Consider the following 21,583-nt stretch of genomic DNA (forward strand, 5'->3'; position numbering starts at 1 on the left):
GACCTCTCTCCCACCGATTATCACTTTTTCAAGCATATTGACACTTTCCTGTGTGAAAAATGCTTCCAAAGCCGAGATGATGCCGACTCGGCCTTCAATGACTTGATCATTTCCAGAACTCCGGATTTCTCATTTGCAAAAAAATGTGTCGATTTTAATTATTCTTATTTCGATTAATAAAGTTTATTATGAAAGGAGTCACAATCTTTTAGAGTTAAACATCAAAAAAACAACATTATTTTTGCACCAATCTAATATTATATCAGAAAAAAAAAAAAAAACAATAACATCAATGTTTGGTGTATTTTAGATCAGAAAGCCAGTATCTTCAGACAACCTGATCTGGTAGTACCAGTTTTGTATTTTGTAAAACAAAATTAAGTAAGACTGTTTTATCATTTTTATTTTAATCATAGTTACCTGATCATGCCACCAACATATGACAAGAAAAAGAAGTCTTTACCTTTCTCCATTTTTGACGCCCAAGGGATCGTTTCCTGATTCGCTCTTCTCATACTCTAAAACAAAGACTTTGTACGGGTAATGGCAACACAGTTCACCATTCAGATTTGGGATCACCTAAAAGAAAGAAAACATTGTAAATTTCATTGAACCAAGATGAAGAAAAATCAGTAGTTCTTGTCATAATTGGCCGTCATGATTGAGATTGGTTTCAACTTAACTATTATCCTCATCGACATACATATGTGAAACCATGTGCTCCTGCATTCAGCAACAATTGCAGACCCTAACGCAGTGTACCATGGTTTCTTTCTACCTTATCTTCTCATTCTGGCCAGGTTTTATTTTCTCACACATTGGTGACTGCCGAGGGCAAGCACTGATTCACAAGTATAAAAAATTAAAACAACACAAAACACAAACCCTGACACATTCCATAGATATCAGTTAGGCTTCGAACGTGTGACATCATCAACTCTCTAAATGCTAACGTTCACATTTTAGTTGTCTGTCAGAATCATGTTCGTCAGTCAGTTGATCAATTCATCTCCCTAATCTGCTCACTGCCACAACCTGCCTTCACCTGTTCCAAACTGGAAACTGTCCTTAACAGTTGCAAACTCATGGTTTGTAAACTGTCGCAAAACGCGTTCCCATAAACTCTCCATAAACTAACTAAATATATTGACCTCTATGTTCAGTCCTTTGTCCAGCTACTGTCACACCTTGATTAACAATCCTATTTCAGACAGCCTTTGTGTGGGTTTGCAAACAACTTCTTCCCTATTATATTTCTACTAACCTCACTTATACTTTTGCTTTGCTAATCAACTATTTTTCCTTTCTGTTACTGTTTTTCCCTCTTTTTGATTAATAATCCTGTTCAGATTTCTTTTGTGTACCTTGTTGAACAACTTCTTCTCCATTGTTCTGCTGATAAACTTATTTCACCCCCCCCCTTTTTTTTTGTTATACGCTTTTCTTCTTTTTTGAATCACTTCCTAACACTTTGACGGAAGGGGACATCCATAGTTTCACACAGAATCAATCAATAATCAATAATAAAATGCACTTTACTACAATTTCATGGCTTCATCCAACCATCATTTTGGTATAAAACAAAATGGCGGATGCAAGAGCAAGTAAGAGTTATTGTTGAATTATAGTTGGTTGGTTGTTTTTGTTTTACGGCATATCAACCCTTTTCGGGTTATTTAATGCCGAATCCAAAGATTTTGAAGAAAAAATTTTTAATAGAATATATTTGTTGTTTTCACGTCGGTTTCTATTTAACCCATAGTTGGGACCCTAACAGGTACTACCACTCTGGGTCAGAGTGGACCTGGGAGCAATGGTAATTAAAGGGTAGCTCCACACTCCTCAAAGCCCACAAGCTAGGGCCTCACCACTAGATATAGTTTAAGGTCATATCCAGGACCCCCATTGAGGGACTTTTACCCTCTGCAGGGGGGCAGTCGGTGTATTCTAATGCCCCACCGACAGGGCCATGTTGAATTATAGATTGTATTTTCACTAGTACAGATTTTAACATGTGTCAGTCATGGGTACAGTCACAATGATCTGCTCATCATCCATAAAAAAAAATACTCTCAGAGTGTATTCTAGATAGATTTGACAGTTGATAAGTAAGGTCATGATTGCCATGAATGACCTAGAGCAATGTGTGAAATGACCGAAGTCACATGAGAATAGAGTAATTTGTGGCACCTCAAGAATCAAACTGGTATATATTAGTTGACTTTTTTGATTATATATATCATTTTAATTTCCTTTGGTATGATAGGCATATGAAAAATAAGTATAAAAACATTGGTGGTATAGTGTGATTGTTTCTTTTGGTATGGTAGACATATGAAAAATAAGTATATAAACATTGGTGGTATAGTATGATTGTTTCTTTTGGTATGGTAGGCATATGAAAAATAAGTATATAAACATTGGTGGTATAGTGTTATTGTTTCTTTTGGTATGGTAGGCATATGAAAAATAAGTATATAAACATTGGTGGTATAGTATGATTGTTTCTTTTGGTATGGTAGGCATATGAAAAATAAGTATAAAAACATTGGTGGTATAGTGTGATTGTTTCTTTTGGTATGGTAGACATATGAAAAATAAGTATATAAACATTGGTGGTATAGTATGATTGTTTCTTTTGGTATGGTAGACATATGAAAAATAAGTATATAAACATTGGTGGTATAGTATGATTATTTCTTTTGGTATGGTAGACATATGAAAAATAAGTATAAAAACATTGGTGGTATAGTGTGATTGTTTCTTTTGGTATGGTAGACATATGAAAAATAAGTATATAAACATTGGTGGTATAGTATGATTGTTTCTTTTGGTATGGTAGGCATATGAAAAATAAGTATAAAAACATTGGTGGTATAGTGTGATTGTTTCTTTTGGTATGGTAGACATATGAAAAATAAGTATATAAACATTGGTGGTATAGTATGATTGTTTCTTTTGGTATGGTAGACATATGAAAAATAAGTATATAAACATTGGTGGTATAGTATGATTGTTTCTTTTGGTATGGTAGACATATGAAAAATAAGTATAAAAACATTGGTGGTATAGTGTGATTGTTTCTTTTGGTATGGTAGGCATATGAAAAATAAGTATATAAACATTGGTGGTATAGTATGATTGTTTCTTTTGGTATGGTAGGCATATGAAAAATAAGTATATAAACATTGGTGGTATAGTGTTATTGTTTCTTTTGGTATGGTAGGCATATGAAAAATAAGTATAAAAACATTGGTGGTATAGTATGATTGTTTCTTTTAGTATGGTAGGAATATGAAAAATAAGTATATAAACATTGGTGGTATAGTGTGATTGTTTCTTTTGGTATGGTAGGAATATGAAAAATAAGTATATAAACATTGGTGGTATAGTATGATTGTTTCTTTTGGTATGGTAGGCATATGAAAAATAAGTATATAAACATTGGTGGTATAGTATGATTGTTTCTTTTGTGTATGGTAGGCATATGAAAAATAAGTATATAAACATTGGTGGTATAGTGTGATTGTTTCTTTTGGTACGGTAGGCATATGAAAAATAAGTATATAAACATAGTAGGCCATGGGTTGATCCAAACATGATTGCAACACAATGAAGAAGCTACATTTTGGGGGGAGCTGGGGCTTTTGCATTAATAAACCTTATACCTAACTTTTTCCTGCATGTGCTCGTGGGGATGCGAGAAAGAAATGCTTTATTATTGAAAAAACATGACGGCTTCAGTAACTGTTGCTAATCAGGTATGTTTTGAGCTAGGGTGACAGTTGTCTATAATATTCAACCAAATCAAAATGATATAAGACCCCGGATTCGAAAGAGCAAACTCAAAAGGTCATCGAAGCCTACAAAAACAAAACAAGGTTCAAATGTTTATGTATGAATATCTCTTTCTTTCTCTTTCAATGAAGAACGAGAGGTGAATAATAATTGTATTCTTTTAAACAGTTGAGGCAGGCACTTCGGACGTGACAGACACGTGGTATTCATTGATTTATCGCGGACTATTATCCTCATCTTTTAATTGTTGTTTCACAACATTTCGCCTAACTATTCTTCTGGCCTTTTGGTACCGCAACGGGATAGGAACTCCCAATCTTCTAACTGCATCCTTAGGAATTACTGCCTTCCATAGTTGTTGTCGTCTCACCACATTTTGGCCAACTAAGCTTTGGGGCCTGTGACGCAGTGGATAGAGACATTGAATCACTACGGTTCCAGGTGAGCATTATCTGGAGATAGCGGTTTCAATCCTACCCAAAGCCAGCCAGAGGCTTAGTTGACCCAAACGTGGTGAGACGACAACCACTATGGAAGGCGGTAATTCCTGCATGTCACATGAGAATAGAGTAAAAGAAAATAATGAGATTTTAAAATGAGACCATTGTGGAAACTTGTGATAATGGTGTGGAAAGGCATAGAAATAAGTGGACATGGTTAGCATGTGCCTGCTGTAGGGAAGCAGTGGCGGGCGAATGTGGAACCATTCAGATGCAAGAATAATATGATTATACAAATTTAGGTGTTATTGGGAGTCTAAGGTTGCAGCATAAAAAGACAGATTTTTTTTTTTTTTTTTTTGACTGAGGTGTTTTAGTTTTTTGTGTTCATGTGTTATTTTATTGCTAGTTAGAGAACAAAACTGCCGCTGCTTATGTCAAAAGTGAATATCTTTGTCATGGGAAAAAAAAGAACACAAAATAATCTAACTCGAGTGTGTTTTTTCTTTTCAATTCTAAAACATTTATGTGACTTAAATAGGAATGAATTGCCTAAATACATTTTCTAGTCAGGAAATTATAAATAATCTTTCAAAACTCGAAGTGAACAGTTACAGAAAAAAAAAAAAAATGGCTTAATGATGTATAAGTCCATGTGCCATCCCTCTCTCAACAATCATTAAACCCCAGGAATTTGCAATGAAAGCACAAGGAGTTTATGGGCCTGTTCCAAATTTATGATATTGAACTCTCATTATTGAATGGGTGTGATTGATCAAACACCTTATATTGTTATATCGGTTGAAGATAAGGACTGTTCATTGGATAACGTTATAATATGCTCGAGTGAGGAGCAAATTTTTATTAAAAAAATTTGCTGACAATTTTAAGTAAGAGGACAAAAACATAACTGAAGATGCCTCTTCATAACTAAAAAAACAAAAAAAGAAAAACAGAAAAGGAAAAAAAGAAAAAGAAAATGAAAAAACAAAAAAGAAAAACAGAAAAGAAAAAAGAAAAAAAAGGGAAAAACAGAAACGGAAAAAACAGAAGCAAAAAAAAGAAAAATGGCAAAAGAAAAAAATAAGAAATATAAAGAAAAAGAGTAAAAAAAAAAAAAAAAAAGGAAAAAGAAAATAGAAAAAAGAATAAAGAAAGAAAAGATGAAGGAAAAACAGAAAGGACAATGAAAAAGGAAGAAAAAGTAAAAGAAAAGTGAAAAAGGAAAAAGAAAAAGAAAAAGGAGGAAAAAAGGAGAAAAAAGAAAAAGAAAGAAAAAGGAGAAGAAAAAAAGGAGAAAAAGAAAAAAGAGAAAAAAGAAAAAGGAGGAAAAAGAAAAAGGAGGAAGAAGAAAAAGGAGGAAGAAGAAAAAGGAGGAAGAAGAAAAAGGAGGAAGAAGAAAAAGGAGGAAGAAGAAAAAGGAGGAAAAAGAAAAAGGAGGAAAAAGAAAAAGGAGGAAAAAGAAAAAGGAGGAAAAAGGTAAAAAAAAAAAAAAACTTACAGAATATGCATAATCTTCAGAAAAGAGTCTTTCACAATCATCTGTGTAGATGTGACCCTAAAAAAATTTAGTAAAAGAATGAAAATTATTTTTTATATAAAATGCTGATTTCACAATAAAATAAATTAAAAATGCAGAAAATGTTATCAATGTCATATAACCCCCCCCCACACACACACATACATACATACATACATACACACCTCACTCCACAATATTATTGCATGGTAACATTTTTTGTTTAGGCAACATTGGAATCTCAGCTGAAATTTGAAGAATTAATATCATTTACATATTTCAATCGGTTTTCACATCTTGATTCTTGCTACGCTTCAACCATTTTACCCACTGCGTTTTTCTAGATGCCTTTTGTTGTAATTGGAAACCTTGCAGGAATTTTGAAATTAATCCTTTATTTAATCGACTGGAGGATACGGTTTGGAAAAATTCCTCAAAAGATTAGCGATGCCAAAATCCATATAATAAAGGGAGGAGATTGTAAAAAACTTGAAATTGATCGCAACCAAGTTGAAGAAAACAGCTTTTAAAACATTATGCAAATAACATTGTCAAGTATGGTAAAGAATTTTTTTAAAAATTATATTAAAAAAATCTTTTGCATTTGTTAGCTAGCAGCAAAATCCTACCCCTTTATTGTAAAAATTCCCTAACGCTGATAAACTTACTACTTAAATAGTTTCTTTCCTCAGACCTTCGGAATTCTCTGTCTGCTCCCTGTTTCCTCAGATTGTATTAACAAGCAAGAATGTAAATCTAATGTGAATAAATATCTTGCTGAACCACTCCCCACTTTGGATGCTTCCATTAAATCTGGTCAGTAATCACAGAATGGCCCTTATGTCTCAGTAGTAAAATACCTTGTTTGGCGAGGTTGAGATAAAAGTAAAAAAAAAATATTTAAGCAGAAATAACCAACAACACAGCTTACATAATTTGACAGGCAGAGAGATAAGAATTTAATGTTCCAGAATTCTTGAGATGCAGATTGACAATTCTTATTATTTGGACTGCTATTCTCATCTTGCAAGGACTCATAGCATAGTGTAGGGTTTCTCAAACTACAGGGCACCATGGAACCTCAGAGCAGAGATAATTTCTAAAATAAATGTGCAAAACATGAATTTCAAATTTTAACTTATACTTGTTCATTAGTTGTTTCTGTTCGTGATTTTACTATATTTTTGTGTTTGCATCAATTTTTTTGGTTTTTGATTAATCAAAAATTGTTGCATTTTTTGTTATTTTGCTTTTTTTTTTTAATTTATTTTTTATAAACCATCCTGAAACTGCCTTTTCAGTTTGTCAGCCAGTCTCAAAGTCCATACTGAATGTAGCCCATCCAATGCGGTCCATGCTTTTGAGATTCAAATTCCAATATCTCTCTCTGTGGAAACTATGTTGCTGCCCAGATACGTAAACTCAGCGAGTTTTTTCAGTGTTGATCCAACCAAAGCTCTGATCTCTCCTTTCACATTGAAAGTCATAAACTTTGTCTTATCCGCATTTATGTGGAGACCAATGTCATTTGCAGACTTTTCTAGCTTACGTAACAGTGTTTGCGCATCAACAGTGTTGTTCGCGAACAAAGCTATATCGTCTGCGTAATCTGCATCAGTTATGTGTGCTGATTGATGACGTTTGTTTCTGGATTCATTTAGGGTGAAGCCTAGCATGTTGTGTATATCAACAGAGGTGCAAAGTACAAAGTCAAGACAGACAATGAAAAGAAAAGGGGCAAGAGTATCACCTTGTAGAACCCCAGTGCGGATGTCGAAAAATATAGTGTCCCCATAGGGCAGTGGTAGAGTCTGTCCTTGTTTACAGTGCTACAACCTGGACACTCACCAAAAGATTGGAAAGAAAACTAGACGGCACATACACCCGTATGCTAAGAACAATATTAAATATATCTTGGCAAAATCATCCAACGAAGCAGCAACTTTATGGCAATCTATCTGCCATATCTAATACCATCAGAGAAAGACGCCTACGATTTGCCGGTCATTGTCTGAGGAGCAAGCATGAATTGGTGAGTGATGTATTGCTATGGAGTCCACAACACGGACGCGCAAGCAGCGGACGACCTAGATCCACGTACATCCAACAAATAGCACACGGCGCCAACTGTGAACCTGAAGATCTGAGGCAACTGATGGAAGACAGGAAACTCTGGAGAGGAAGAGTCACATTGGTCCGGGCAAGGAGCCCGCCATGATGATGATCCTGAAACCCTTTCGATGCCTCCGTTCAGTCTCGAATTTAGTACTGACCAGATTCAATGTTGCTTAACTTCGGTGATCCAGCGGGAACCGGTGTGTCAACCTGATTATGCCAAAACCCTTTACACCTGTAGTTATGAATCATATTTCTTTCCAGTAAAAAAGATCAATAATTAAATGTCTGTAGCCATTTAATTTTTCCATATAAAGCATTTGATCCGCTTTAAGAAAGGACTTCCAGAGCCCCTCAGCCTCACTCATGGAGCCCACTTTGGGAAACCCTGGCATAGTGGATAAAGTACTTGGTAAAATTCAGTTTTAATTTACACTCTTTTGGAGATTGAAGATATAATCCTCAGTGCGAGTGATACTCAAAATATAATTGTGAATTATATAGGACTTCTATCCAGTTATGGCTGATGGAACAAGGACATGCTGCCCTGTGGATTAAATAAAGGGTTCCAAAAGATGCATTTATAGAAAGTTAGAGGTTTAAAATGTCGTGCAAATAACATTCAAGATGAGAACAGTAGTCAGAACAATTCAAATCATACGAATTATCAATCCTTATCTCAAAAGAATACTTGAATTATTTAAGACATTTACCTGGCTGATGAAACAAGAACATGCTACCCCGTGGATTAAATATAAGGTTCTGTTTGAAATCTCATGCAGGTTCCCAAGTTTGACAGAAAGATTTCTGAGTTTGACAAGAGGAAGAACGTCAAAGGTTATATGGACTGAAACGCTGTGTGAATAACGTTTAAGACTAGAACAATAATCAAAATAATACAAAAAATTTAATTTTTTACTTAGGATTCACCACTTATCAAAGCCTAGAGGCAATTAGAGGATTGGGATTAATGAATGTAAGGTGGCAGTGTAGTGACTGTTTATGATGTAGATTGGGTAGAATTTGGATTATTTAAAGGGACGGCTCAACAAAAACTTGTTTACATTGGACTTGAAGGCTACCATATTGTAATTAGTCGAGAAGAAGGCCAGTGGAACAGTGTTCCATAGGTGGGCAGTTCTAGAACAGAAGTTTTGTTTATGGAATCCGCATTTAGATTTAGACACAGAGAGTGGGGGCAAATTGTTTATAGTGGTTGTAGGTAGTCAAGTGTTTTTCTGTGAAAGTTTGGCAAAGAAGGGACCATAGTTTGGAACTCAGGCAAGCACTTGCCATGAAAATAACAATAGAGCAGAGACAGGCTCGCGACATCTCTCCTGTGGGAAACGTTTTGAAGCCAGTTTGGAGCTATCATAGGGCACGCTGAGCAACTCCTGCTCAGATGTGGCAAGAGTACTCCATTTTAGGATGTACTTGGCTCTTATACAAATCGAGGATTGCATTCGCAGTGAGATACTTACTGGAGCGGTAGAATGATCCAACCATTTTTCCAGCGATCTTGGCAACAGATTTGATACGTGTTCTACTACAGATGAGGAGTGAAAGTCAGTACCAGAAACTTGTCAAGATATGGTGCTTCTCCAAGACGAGAGTTATTCATTTCAATTGGAGTCAGAGTAATTATGATGAAAAGAGAGAAGCTTGGTTTTAGATGTATTAAAATTAACCAATCACCTTTTTCCCCATTGTACCACATGCTCAAGATCAGAAGAGAAACAATCAGAAAGATCTTGGTCATTGTAGGCCTTGTAAGTGTTGCCATAGGTTGTGGTGTTGTCATACATAAATGTCTATAAATGATCTAAGAATGTGATTTGGAAGATCACTGATGAAAATCAAGAAAAGAGTTGGGCCGAGGATGGAAGCCTGAAGGACGCCAGCATTGATACTATGAGTTTCTGATTTCTACCCATCGACGACTACTCTTATAAGCCTATCAGAAATAATGATTTGGAATTTCTGAAGAATTTATGAAGATTGAAGCAAAAATATTATTTAGAATCAATGATATTTCATCATTCCACAACCATGATGACGATAATTTGATGGAGAATTTAATCAATGAAAATGTCCTCAACAAGATCGAGATATACAAGAGGGAGATTGAAAATCCTTGAATGAGAACAAATTGTGTAATCAGTTTTGGTTTTGTGCTGTTATTATTGACTTCTTTCCCTGGAAAATGTGACACAAGGTCAAAAGGTAGGAAGAGTCAAGGAGGAGTACTTTCGCCTTTTAAAAATTGTCTTACAAGTAGCCCTGTCAGTATTCCTCAACAAGCAGTAAGCAATAAACTAACCCAAACCCCAAAGAAAGGGAGAAAGGTCTGGGAGGATGGACATCATAGGACTACTCAGAACAAATGTTTCAGCATCACAGACTGTAAAATTTCTGGTCAGGGAGGAAAAGATTCCAGGAGATAAGAATGGAGGTAGTGAGAGCAGCCCTCTGCGGGTAAAGAATTTAATTGGAGTTCAATGTCCACTTTGACCATCAAAGTCAAATTTTATATCTGTAGCTCTATTTACATTCACTTATCTCTCTCTCTCTCTATATATATATATATATATACACTTGTGCCCGATATTATTCATACCCCCTCTTGAAAATTGAGTTTATTAGGTGTAACTTTGTAAGAATTTATTGTTTACGTCCATATTGATACATATTCTTAATAAACCTCTTCTGATCATTTTCGTCATTTTAAAATCTCGGGATACTTGTAATAAAAGAAATATACAGCTATTTATAAAATCTGCAATGTTCAAAAATAATCATACCCCCTTATTTTTTCAGTATTAATCGAGTTGCTGACTGTTTGTTTCCTGTTTGATTCTTATTTTGAATGCTTTTATACAACCTTTGATTAATTTCATTTCGTTTTTTGCATTTTTCAGAAATTAAAATGATATCAACTGAAAACCAAAAAAAGAATAAAAATTATTAGAATGGGGAAGAAAAAAGAGCTTAGTAATGATCTTAGGACTAAAATTGTGAATTCACATAAGGATGGTTTAGGTTACAAGTCAATTTCCAAGAAATTTGAGGTCCCTACAGCAACAGTACAGAGCATCATCAAAAAATTCCAGAGCCACCACACAACAAACAACTTGATTGGTAGAGGAAGGAAAAGGAAACTGTCTGCTAGAGCCACCAGGAATATTGTAAGAAGTGTTAATGCAAATCCAACCACCACTACTAAGGACATTTTAGAAAATCTTGAGTCTTCTGGCATAAAAATATCAAGGCAAACATTGCAAAGGACTCTGCATGAAAATGGTCTGAAAGGAAGAAGACCAAGAAGGACTCCATTGCACACCGGAAAACGCCTTGCAGCACGTCTAAAGTTTGCTAGGACCCATGTGAATTCTCCAGAGTCCGTTTTCTCAAGTATTTTGTGGACTGACGAAAAAAGAATTGAATTGTTTGGCCATATGGATGCTTCTTACGTTTGGAGGAAGAAAGGAGAAGCTTACAACCCAAAGAACACCATACCCACGGTGAAACATGGTGGTGGTAGCCTAATGTTTTGGGGTTCCGTTTCGGCTAGTGGTCCAGGTAGTTTGGTCAAGATAGATGGAACCATGAAGAAGGAGCAATATTTGGAGATACTCCAGGAAAACATTAGACAGGATGCGGAGAAGCTCCATTTAGGACCAAACTGGGTCCTTCAACAGGATAATGATCCAAAACATACTGCCAAAATAGTCAAGAAATGGTTTGAGGATAATCACATTAATGTTTTGGAATGGCCTAGCCAGAGTCCTGACCTGAACCCTATCGAAAACCTCTGGCACATATTGAAAACTGAGGTTAAAAAGCGGAAACCTAGAAATTTGAGGGATTAAGAGAACTACTGCATTGAAGAATGGTCAAAAATCAGTGTTGATGCTTGTAAAAACCTTGTTGATAAATATCCAAAACGGTTACAGGCAGTTATTAAGAATAAAGGGCATGCTATTGACTATTAGTAAGAGAGGTATGAATAATTTTGAACTAGTGCCATTATTGTTTTTCTTAGTATAATGTTTCAAACTTGCATAATTTATTTATTTGTTGAGTTTAAATTAAATGCTTATGCTTGATTTATTGTTTGAAATCCCTTTAATATTGTCTATCTTCTGGTTTGAGCAATATTCTTATAGAAATCTCAAAGATCCGAGGGGTATGAATAATATCGGGCACAAGTGTATATATATTATATATATATATATATATATATATAATGATTGCAACGTCTTGTCAGACGAGTGCCACTCCCTCAGACACAAAGTTCACAAAGTTCATGAGCCCGAAAATAACATTTAGTCCTGCCGGCGAATTCACATGCTCAAGCAGACATGACACTGAATACGGTCATTGGTATACATACATATATATATACACGCACACATACATATGTACACATATCACACACATATATATGCATACGCACACATACATATACATACACACACATGCAAGCATACACAAGACGGTCATTGGCATACATACATATATATCCATATACATACGCTCATATATACCCATATACATACACAATGCATAATACACAAACATACATATACATACCCACATGCATACATACACATATACATACATATATATCCACATATACACACACATATACAAATACATACACACATATACTTACACATACATATGCACATATATATACATACACTTACCTACATACACATACATATATGCATTCATACACATACACATAAACACATATGCATACATACACATAAACACATATGCATACATACACATAAACACATATGCATACATACACATATGCATATACATGCATACAAACATAAATGTATATACATACACACACAAACATATATACACACAGACACACATAGATATAAATACATATATACACACATGTACATATATAAATATACATACACATATACACACATGTAGATATATAAATATACATGCACATATACACACATGTAGATATATAAATATACATGCACATATACATAGATACATATAATGATGGCAGATTAATTGTTACATGCATCCAGCATTTCAGGCATACACACGTCACAGCTTTTTTATCGCCACAGGATTTTTTTTGTTTTGTTTAATAGACAAATGCCTGAGGGAGTATCTATACAAAGATGATGTTACAGAGTTTTAGCTTTGTACGACAGCTAAATCTTTCTCTCGGTTCAAAATGTTGACATCTGGCAATAAGCAAGAGCAAGATAGCCAGCAACAAGTCAAACTGCAGACCAGCTTAATGCGGGTACTGGTCTCCCGCTTTGTGTTTTTTTTAAATCAGAGATTTGCTTCTCCTAGAGGGGTTGCCTTCACCACGCCTTACGGGAGCCCTCTCCACCCCACACACTCTCTCTCTCTCTTTGATTGAAAAAAAAAAAAAAATATATATATATATATATACACAAACACCAGCAGCCAGCCTGACACTGCCCGATCGTAAAATATGCATAAATATAATATTTTAATTTATGTAGATTTCTTATTTCTTAGCCCTACTATTATGTAAAAATCACTTTGTGTGTGTGAGTGCCTTCCTTATAGGTCCCGAAACATCTGAGGCTATATTTTGCAAATTTCACACAAATCTAATTTATATGTCTGACAGTGTTCTTACATATGTTTTGTACAGAAATTCATTCAATAAGTATCGAAAAAATCCGATCCTAAAAATAGTCTTTCTCTCTTATAGATAAAAAAAGAAGAATTTTTACACGGGAATTTTTTACGTTACACTAGCAAAGGAGATAATAAAATCTAAGCAAATCATTTCTTCTTAAAAAAAAAAACAAAAAAAAAACAGAATTATTAACATATGGAGATATAGCTCAGTGGTAGAGCATTCGTCTACAGATCAAATGATCCCCTGTTGAAGCCCGAGTGTACCTCACCATTTTATTTAAAATTTTTCTTATCAATGAATTCAATTTACAATAAAAGAAAAGGTACCATTTAAAATCGCCACAAATCATTTCTTCATTTGCATATTTTAAAACTAAACATTAATCAGAAATTACTTTTAAAGGGCATTCCTCATCAAGTTAAAATATCAGCTGCTGTGATACTGTAAATAAATACAGATAGAATTTGATGAACGACATTATTATTATTTAAAAAAAAAAAATTTTCCGACAGGGCAAATTATTCCTCGTAATATCATTAAATAGAGGATTTATTTTATAATGCATACGCCATCTGCATAAATTAAAATATCAAGTTTAAACACATTGTACGACCAGCTAGTTTATACTAAATATCAGATATGGCTACCATTTTTGGGGAAGTGTTACTTTCTTGTCTTGACAAAGATAAACGATGAAGGATTATCTATTCCATTCTCCACTGCTCATGTTTCACAGAAAACACATTGCTAGTCTTTCTCTACTATCATTAATTTCATGGAACATGCTCGACTTAACTACAATCTATTTCCTCTTTGCAAGACATTCACAGTAAGAACCCTCCTTACTTTCCTCCATTGCAAAGAATTTTCCTGTGCTTAACATCAAACAGAATTTCCTTCTTTCCAAATATTTCCCACATGTAGCACACATTACCACAATACTACTTCTCTGCAGACTACAACATGGTCATCTTTAAGTCCTATGTCAACGAATACTTGTTATAAACCATCCTCCATAAGTGATCACACTTTGTTCATTATTTTCAATCTTCTCATAATAGTCTTCATGATTAAAACCGTTATCCTCTAGTGGCTTTTGGCTTTTATAAGTGACTAGGTCTGGGTGTCCGGCGTTTCCCGGGTGTTTGGAGGTGTGTGTTGAGCAAAAAAAAAAAAAAAAGTGGTAGTACGCAAGCAGGTTCGAACCCGTACTGTGAAGGAGGAAAAGAACGTGAAAAATAAAAAGTGACGTCTTTACTGTTGCGTCCATCATCAAACTGGAAGTGGCGAAGGTTTAAATTAAGGCTAGTCTCTTAAATAGGCGATGACTTTTGAAAATATCAGCGAAAAAAGCGACCACTCCTTGTAGAAAAGTGCCCAGTTGAGGGTGATGGAATTAATGTTTTTAGTCAATTTTTTGATATTTGTTGTCCGAAGGGTCAAGCTTCAAAACGATACCAATCTCGTGAAAATCTGTTGCTTCTGTCAAAAGTTTTAGGCATACATACATACATACATACATACATTTAAACAGACAGGTGAGATTTATATTATAGACTAGCGGGGGTGCCCGGCGTTGCTCGGTTGTTTGGAGGTGTAAAAGAAAAAAAAATGTTTTGGTAGGCAGGTAGGCTCAAACTCGAAGCCTTGAGGCAAAGGCGGAAAAAACTATGACACGTTACTGCGACGCTAAGTGGGCAGAGAAGTGAGAATGGTTGAAATTAAACGGTTAAAAAAAGCAGGTGGTTAAACAAACGCCAACGTGTGGTTTTCTAGGTCAAACATCACGCAATAGAAAAATGAAATCACAGCGCGAATTTTGTTTTGCAACATAAAAGTCACTCAAATAAAAGATAGACACGGCCTCGTTTCGTAAATCGGAGATATCATAATCTAGCGAGTATATAAAAAGTTGTAAGAATGAGTGACCCCCCTCCCCCAAGCGCCCCCTCCCCTCGAAAAAAGCCTTTGCCGGACACACACACATTTTGCCTTTTATATAATAGATAATTCATTAGTAAAAAAATATCTTTTGATAGAAAATTACTCACCCCTGAGAGTATACCATACCTCTACAAGACTACCATTCACCCATGCAGGGAGTATTGTTGCCACATCTGGACTGGTGCATCTACCACTGGCTTCTCTCCCTCTTAAGACAGCCTCCAAAAATATTAGTCTTCAGTACAATAGGTTTCACGCTCTCAGCCAAGTTCCAACCCCGATCTCAACGTCGCAATGTTGCATCGTCATTCAACCGACAATCCATCAATCTCATTAACCTTTATCCTCGAGTGGCTTTTGGCCTCGATAAGTGGTAATTTGTTAATAAAAACGAAAAGAAATGATGCTTCCTTGTAATATTTGTCCGTTCATTTTTAAGCAAACAAAGTACTTTTTTACAATTGATTTCAAGATAAGCGAGCCATTGTATTGTGCGTTACTCAATCCCTACTCCCACCTTCACAAGTCCCAAGTGCATCCGGTGTCACAAAGAGGCTATGATACAACCACAAATTTTTGGATCAAGTGTACCACTCGAACACTAGACAACCATCACATGATCAGTATGACGGCCATTTTGGAAACGACAGTTCCCTCAATTTTTGTTATAAACCACACACATCTCCAGCATTTCTCAAATCTAAAATTTTCACGTAAAACTTTTTTTCTCTGAAAATCTCAAATCCAATTAAAGAAGGAAGTCAGATTTTGACCAAATCTAAAATTTTCACAGCTTTTTTGCCGCACACAAATTTTTTTTTTCTCTGTTTAGAGTACAATTGAACTATGATACTTGACTTTTGCATTTTGAACTTTAATTCAAGCCATTATCTATATGAACATGCCTGTATATCTGTGTATGTATCTGTGTACATTTCCCTATGCAATAACTCTGTCAATTTTCAGTCTACAGACTGGAAATTTGATATACAGGATACTGAGATTTGGGAAAATCTTTGTAATCGGTTATTGGCCAGAAATTTGGCTATTAAGGGGTCAAAGTTCAACGATTTGACCTTTGAGAACTCTACCAAACTCCTTTGCCAATTTTGGGTCTAAACACTTGAAATTTTAGATATAGGTTCCTTGGACATGGATCTAACAATAACTTGATTGGAGCCCAAAACAATAAATGTTAAGGGGTCAGAATAGGGGTCAAAGTTTAAAAAATTGACCACTTTTTTTTTTTTTTGCTAAACATACACTTGCAAACATCCGGGCAACACCGGGCTGAAATACTAGTGTAAACATTATTTTATAAAATCAACAGTAGGTTCTCTACAGTGCAATGTAGACTACAATGTATTATAGACTAATTCAGTGCAAGGAGTCATGAGAAGCTTCGTTCCTGGTGCACCATGATGCCTAGAGCAAACAATCAATCGATTCAATTAAAAAAATGGGAGGGTGGAGCCTTTGTTGATCTTCATTCAATGCCAGGCAACGTCAGGTCTCCATGCTAGTATTTATATAATATTAGCGGGGGGAGGGGCAGCATTGCCGAGTCATAAAAAAAAAAAAAAAAAAAACGGTACTTGGGTGCCGTCAGCCAGAAGCGAAACTGAAAGCCAAATTTTATAAGCAAAGAAAAAGGTTAGTAATCGAACGCTTTTATTGATAGACTCACGAGGACACAGATGCTATAACGTGCCAAATTTAGCTATTTAAGACGAAAGATTGTATCGATGATTCACACGTGTAGTTTGCAAATCGCGTCGAAAGCAAGGTTTTTATCTGACCCCTCCTTCAAACAAAATGATATTACTACACAAAATAATGGATGATTTTTTTTTTTTTTTATATATTTTTTTTGTCTGAGAGATCGCTCTAATGATGCTGTATTGGTGCCTGTACGATGCGCATGACAAAAATTTTTAGCAGACATACAAACGCACACACTCGAACACGCAGGCATTTGCTCTTTATATAATAGAAGATAATTTATCAGTTTTATTCGGTTAGAGAAAGAGAACAAAATTACTATCAATCAAAATGAGAATATTTTTATGGAGAGATTGTTGTGATGTTTTACACCGTTTTCCCCCCCCTCAAGAGTGGGATCTTACACCAAAGCAAGTGAACATAGTCAAAGATCAATTATGGAAAGCACCTGGCGTACAATGATTGCTGAGTCAAGCAGAACTGACTTCTGGAGTATGGTGATGTTGATTTCCAAGGAGTTTAGCTGTTTCATAAGATCATCCGGAATTGAGCCAAGCGCACCTATAAATATTGGCACGATGAAAGTTTTCTTGTTCCACAACCTAACAATCTCCACCCTCAGTTTCTGGTAGTTTTTCATTCTTCCAAGAGTCCAAGATAATCCTGCATTAAATACTTACATTATTCATAAACATTTATGCTGATGACACTACTATCTATGGTAGCACATCTAAGACTGTAAACAACCAAGTTCTCTCCGATTCTATCTCCTCTGATCTTGAGCAAGTGGTACAATGTGGAAAGAGGTGGCTAGTTACTTTAATGCATATAAAACCAAGCTTTTATCTTGACATCAACGCTCTGATCCCCATCTGGCATCAATTGAAATGAATGGCTCTCATCTGGGGGAGGCCTCAAGTTTTGACAAGCTTCTAGGCTTGACCTTTACTCCTGATCTGAAATGGAACATGTACATCAAGTCTGTTGCCAAGGCCGCTGGAAAAATTGTGGGATCCTTCTATCGATTCAGTAGATATCTTACTACTGATGCAATTCTCTATCTATATATGTTCAAGGATGGAGTACTGTTGCCACATCTGGGCAGGAGCTACTAGAAAGGACTTATCCTGTCTTGATAGAGTTCAAAATAGACTTTGTAGCCTCTTTATCTGTGCCTAAACCTAAACGTAGATTCCATGAACAAAGCTTTTTTCTTAGAACTGCACGCCTGACTCCAATATGGTTGTCTTCAAGTCTAACGTAAACAAGTTTTTGATGAACCGTTCCATATAAGTTAACAAATTTACCGAATTTCCATTACTAACACTTACTATGTAAAAAAAAAAAAGTACTTCTGTTAGTAAAATTTTGATGAGATAGAAAATAAAACCAACAAATTAATATAAAAAAATATGGAGGAGAGAACGAATTCCTTTGTAAAATAAATAAATAAATAAATAAATAAATAAAAAGTTTGCAGAACAAACAAAGAAACAAATAATCCACGAGTTGTTCAATCTTTTTTTTAAATACTATAAAAAAATTTCTTTCTTTTTTTAGGAACCGTTAAAATGTTGCTTACTATCATGAGAACAAAAGACTGTCATTAAAAAAGAAAAGAAGAGAAAAAGAAAACCATTACCATTGAATGACACCTGTTAGGGGAAAAATAAATTTATTGTTTCTTTTTTTTTTCCAAATAAACCGTTTAAGCATGGAAATCGATGGCTAAAAAAAGAATAATTAATTCTTTTTAAACCTATTTAAAAACGCTTATAGGGCAATAAACTATGGTTTTCCACCTGGCCTGACAAAACTGACTAAGACCTAATTAAAAAGAGAATTTATCTTTTTGTAAATTAAAAAAAAAAAAACATATTTTGAAAGACTTAAACACGACTTGGGCAATAACATATATAGATTGTTAATTTTTTTAGAGGCAGCAAAATTTAAATGAAAATAAATCACGGAAAAATATTTTTATCATACAAATATGTGGTTTATTCCAAAGATTAAGTTTTGGCATTTATCATTTATATATAACTAGCATGGGTGCCCGGCGTTGCCCGGGTGTTTGGAGTAGTATGTTGAGCAAAAAAATTTAAAAAATGGTAGTAGGAAGGCAGATTCGAACCCGTACCGCAAAGGAGGAAAAAAACAGGGAAAAAAACTGACGTCTTTACTGTTACGACCACCGCCAAGCCGGAAGTGACGTAGGTTTTAATCTATCTATTTATATCTATAAAAGTGAACGTGTCTGTGTGTCTGTCTGTGTATATTTTCCTATGCAATAACTCTGTCAATTTTCAGTCTACAGACTTGAAATTTGATATACAGGGTACTGAGATTCGGGAAAATCTTTGTAATCGATTATTGGCCTGAAATTTGGCTATTAAGGGGTCAAAGTTCAACGATTTGACCTTTGAGAACTCTACCAAACTCCTCCAACAATTTTGGGTCTAAACACTTGAAATTTTAGATATAGGTTCCTTGGACATGGATCTAACAATAACTTGATTGGAGCCCAAAACAATAAATGTTAAGGGGTCATAATGGGAGTCAAAGTTTTTAAAAAATTGACTTCTGCGATCTCTTCCAAATTACTCAGGCAATTTCTGGTCTAAACATTTGAAATTTTACATAAAGGGTATTCACAGATATGGAAAGCTTTTTCATTGGTTTGGGTCGAAAAATTTTTGTTACCAATATATAAATGTATGTATGTTTGCATGTCTGCCTAAAACTTTCGACAGAGGCAACAGATTTTTACAAGATCAGTATTGTTTTAAAGTTCGGCCTTTCAGACAACAAATATCGAAAAATTGGCTAAAAACATTAATATCTTCACCTCCAACTGGACATTTTTCTACAAGGGGAGTCGCTTTTTTTTCGCCGATAAAGTCATCCTCTCCTTTCGATTGTCTAGCCTTAATTAAAACCTACGTGACTTCCGGTTTGGCAGTAGTTGTAACAGCAAATATGTCAGGTTTTCCCCCAGTTCTTTTCTTCCTTTTTTTTTTTTTTTTTTTTTTTTTTGCATAACACACACATCCAAACACCCGGGCAACGCCGGGCGGAAATGCTAGTATATATATATAAAAGTGATCGTGTGTGTGTGAGTGTGTGTACATTTTCCAACGCAATAACTCAGTCTACAGACTTAAAATTTGATATACAGGGTACTGAGATTTGAGAAAATCTTTGTAATCCGTTTTCGGCCAGAAATTTAGCTGTTATAAGGGGTCAAAGTTCAAGGATTTGACCTTTGAGAACTCTACTAAACTCCTCCAACAATTTTGGGTCTAAACAATTGAAATTTTAAATATAGGTTCCTTGGACATGGATCTAACTTAATAACTTGATTTGAGACCAAAACAATAAATGTTAGATCCATGTCCAAAGAACCTATATATAAAATTTCAAGTGTTTAGACCTAAAATTGTTGAAGGAGTTTGGTAAAGTTCTCAAAGGTCAAATCGTTGAACTTTGACCTCTTAACAGCCAAATTCCTGGCCGAAAATGGATTACAAAGATTTTCCCAAATCTCAATACCCTGTATATCAAATTTCGTGTCTGTAGACTGAAAATTGGCAGAGTTATTGTGTAGGGAAATGTACACAGACAGACAGACACACAGACAGACACTTTCACTTTCACTTTTATAGACATATAGATTTTAGACATATGGCCCCCCCCCTCGGCTCGTGCGTGTATGGCGTAATCTATAGATCCAATTTTCACAAACTCTACGCATTAAATTAGACTGTATTTTGGCAATGCCACATCAAATATCTTCCAAGTGGTCTATTGTGTCTTGTTTATCAGCACAGACTTGGGACTTTACACATCCTCAAAGAAAATAATCTAATGGGGTTAAATTGCATGAACAAGGTGACCAGTTTTGTGAAATCTTGTGGAATAAATTCAAGAATTGACATAATAATTGCATGAAGGTTTCTACGCTACGAAACAGGTGCTGTCAAGAATTGTGTATGTCAACGTACTTAAAGAAATCAATGGTAAGATGGCCAACATCTTGAAATTTGGAATATAGAGTTATGTGATATATATGTATATACACAGCATAATCACGTTGACATACTGGTTCCCGTTAGATCACCAAAGGTAAGCAACATTGAGCTTAGTACTAAAATGGGTGACCATTTGGGAATTCCAGGTACTGTATGTGCTCTCCGCTTATCTCTGCATTATTTCCAGTCATCTTGGACTTCTCCTTGCCACTGGACTCAAGCAGTGTCGGTTCAGGAGGAGTGTGGCAAATTCCCGAGTTCGACAGAAACATTCCGGAGTTCAACAAGATACACCTGAAGTAGGTCAGAAGTTACATCGACCGAAACGTTGTGAAAATGATACTCAAGA

The 21,583-nt window shown here is 35.2% G+C and overlaps 2 protein-coding genes across 3 annotated transcripts in view; one reads left to right on the forward strand and one right to left on the reverse strand.

Moving 5' to 3' along the window:
* The window catches only part of LOC145240005 (phosphatidylinositol-3,5-bisphosphate 3-phosphatase MTMR14-like), a gene marked incomplete in the record, with an annotated part of 148,228 nt that overhangs the window by 103,063 nt on the left and 23,582 nt on the right, over positions 1–21,583 (reverse strand). Inside the window, 2 exon segments of the mRNA XM_080103598.1 lie at positions 464–579; positions 5,740–5,796. Of these exon segments, the coding sequence (XP_079959724.1) occupies positions 464–579; positions 5,740–5,796 (173 nt within the window).
* Positions 1–21,583, forward strand: part of LOC145240006 (mitochondrial tRNA-specific 2-thiouridylase 1-like) — a 194,623-nt gene that overhangs the window by 96,606 nt on the left and 76,434 nt on the right. The window lies entirely within an intron of this gene.

The sequence above is a fragment of the Euprymna scolopes genome, chromosome 19 (genome assembly GCF_053919585.1).
Source record: "Euprymna scolopes isolate OS-2025 chromosome 19, ASM5391958v1, whole genome shotgun sequence".
Classification (NCBI taxonomy): Eukaryota; Metazoa; Mollusca; class Cephalopoda; order Sepiida; family Sepiolidae; genus Euprymna; species Euprymna scolopes.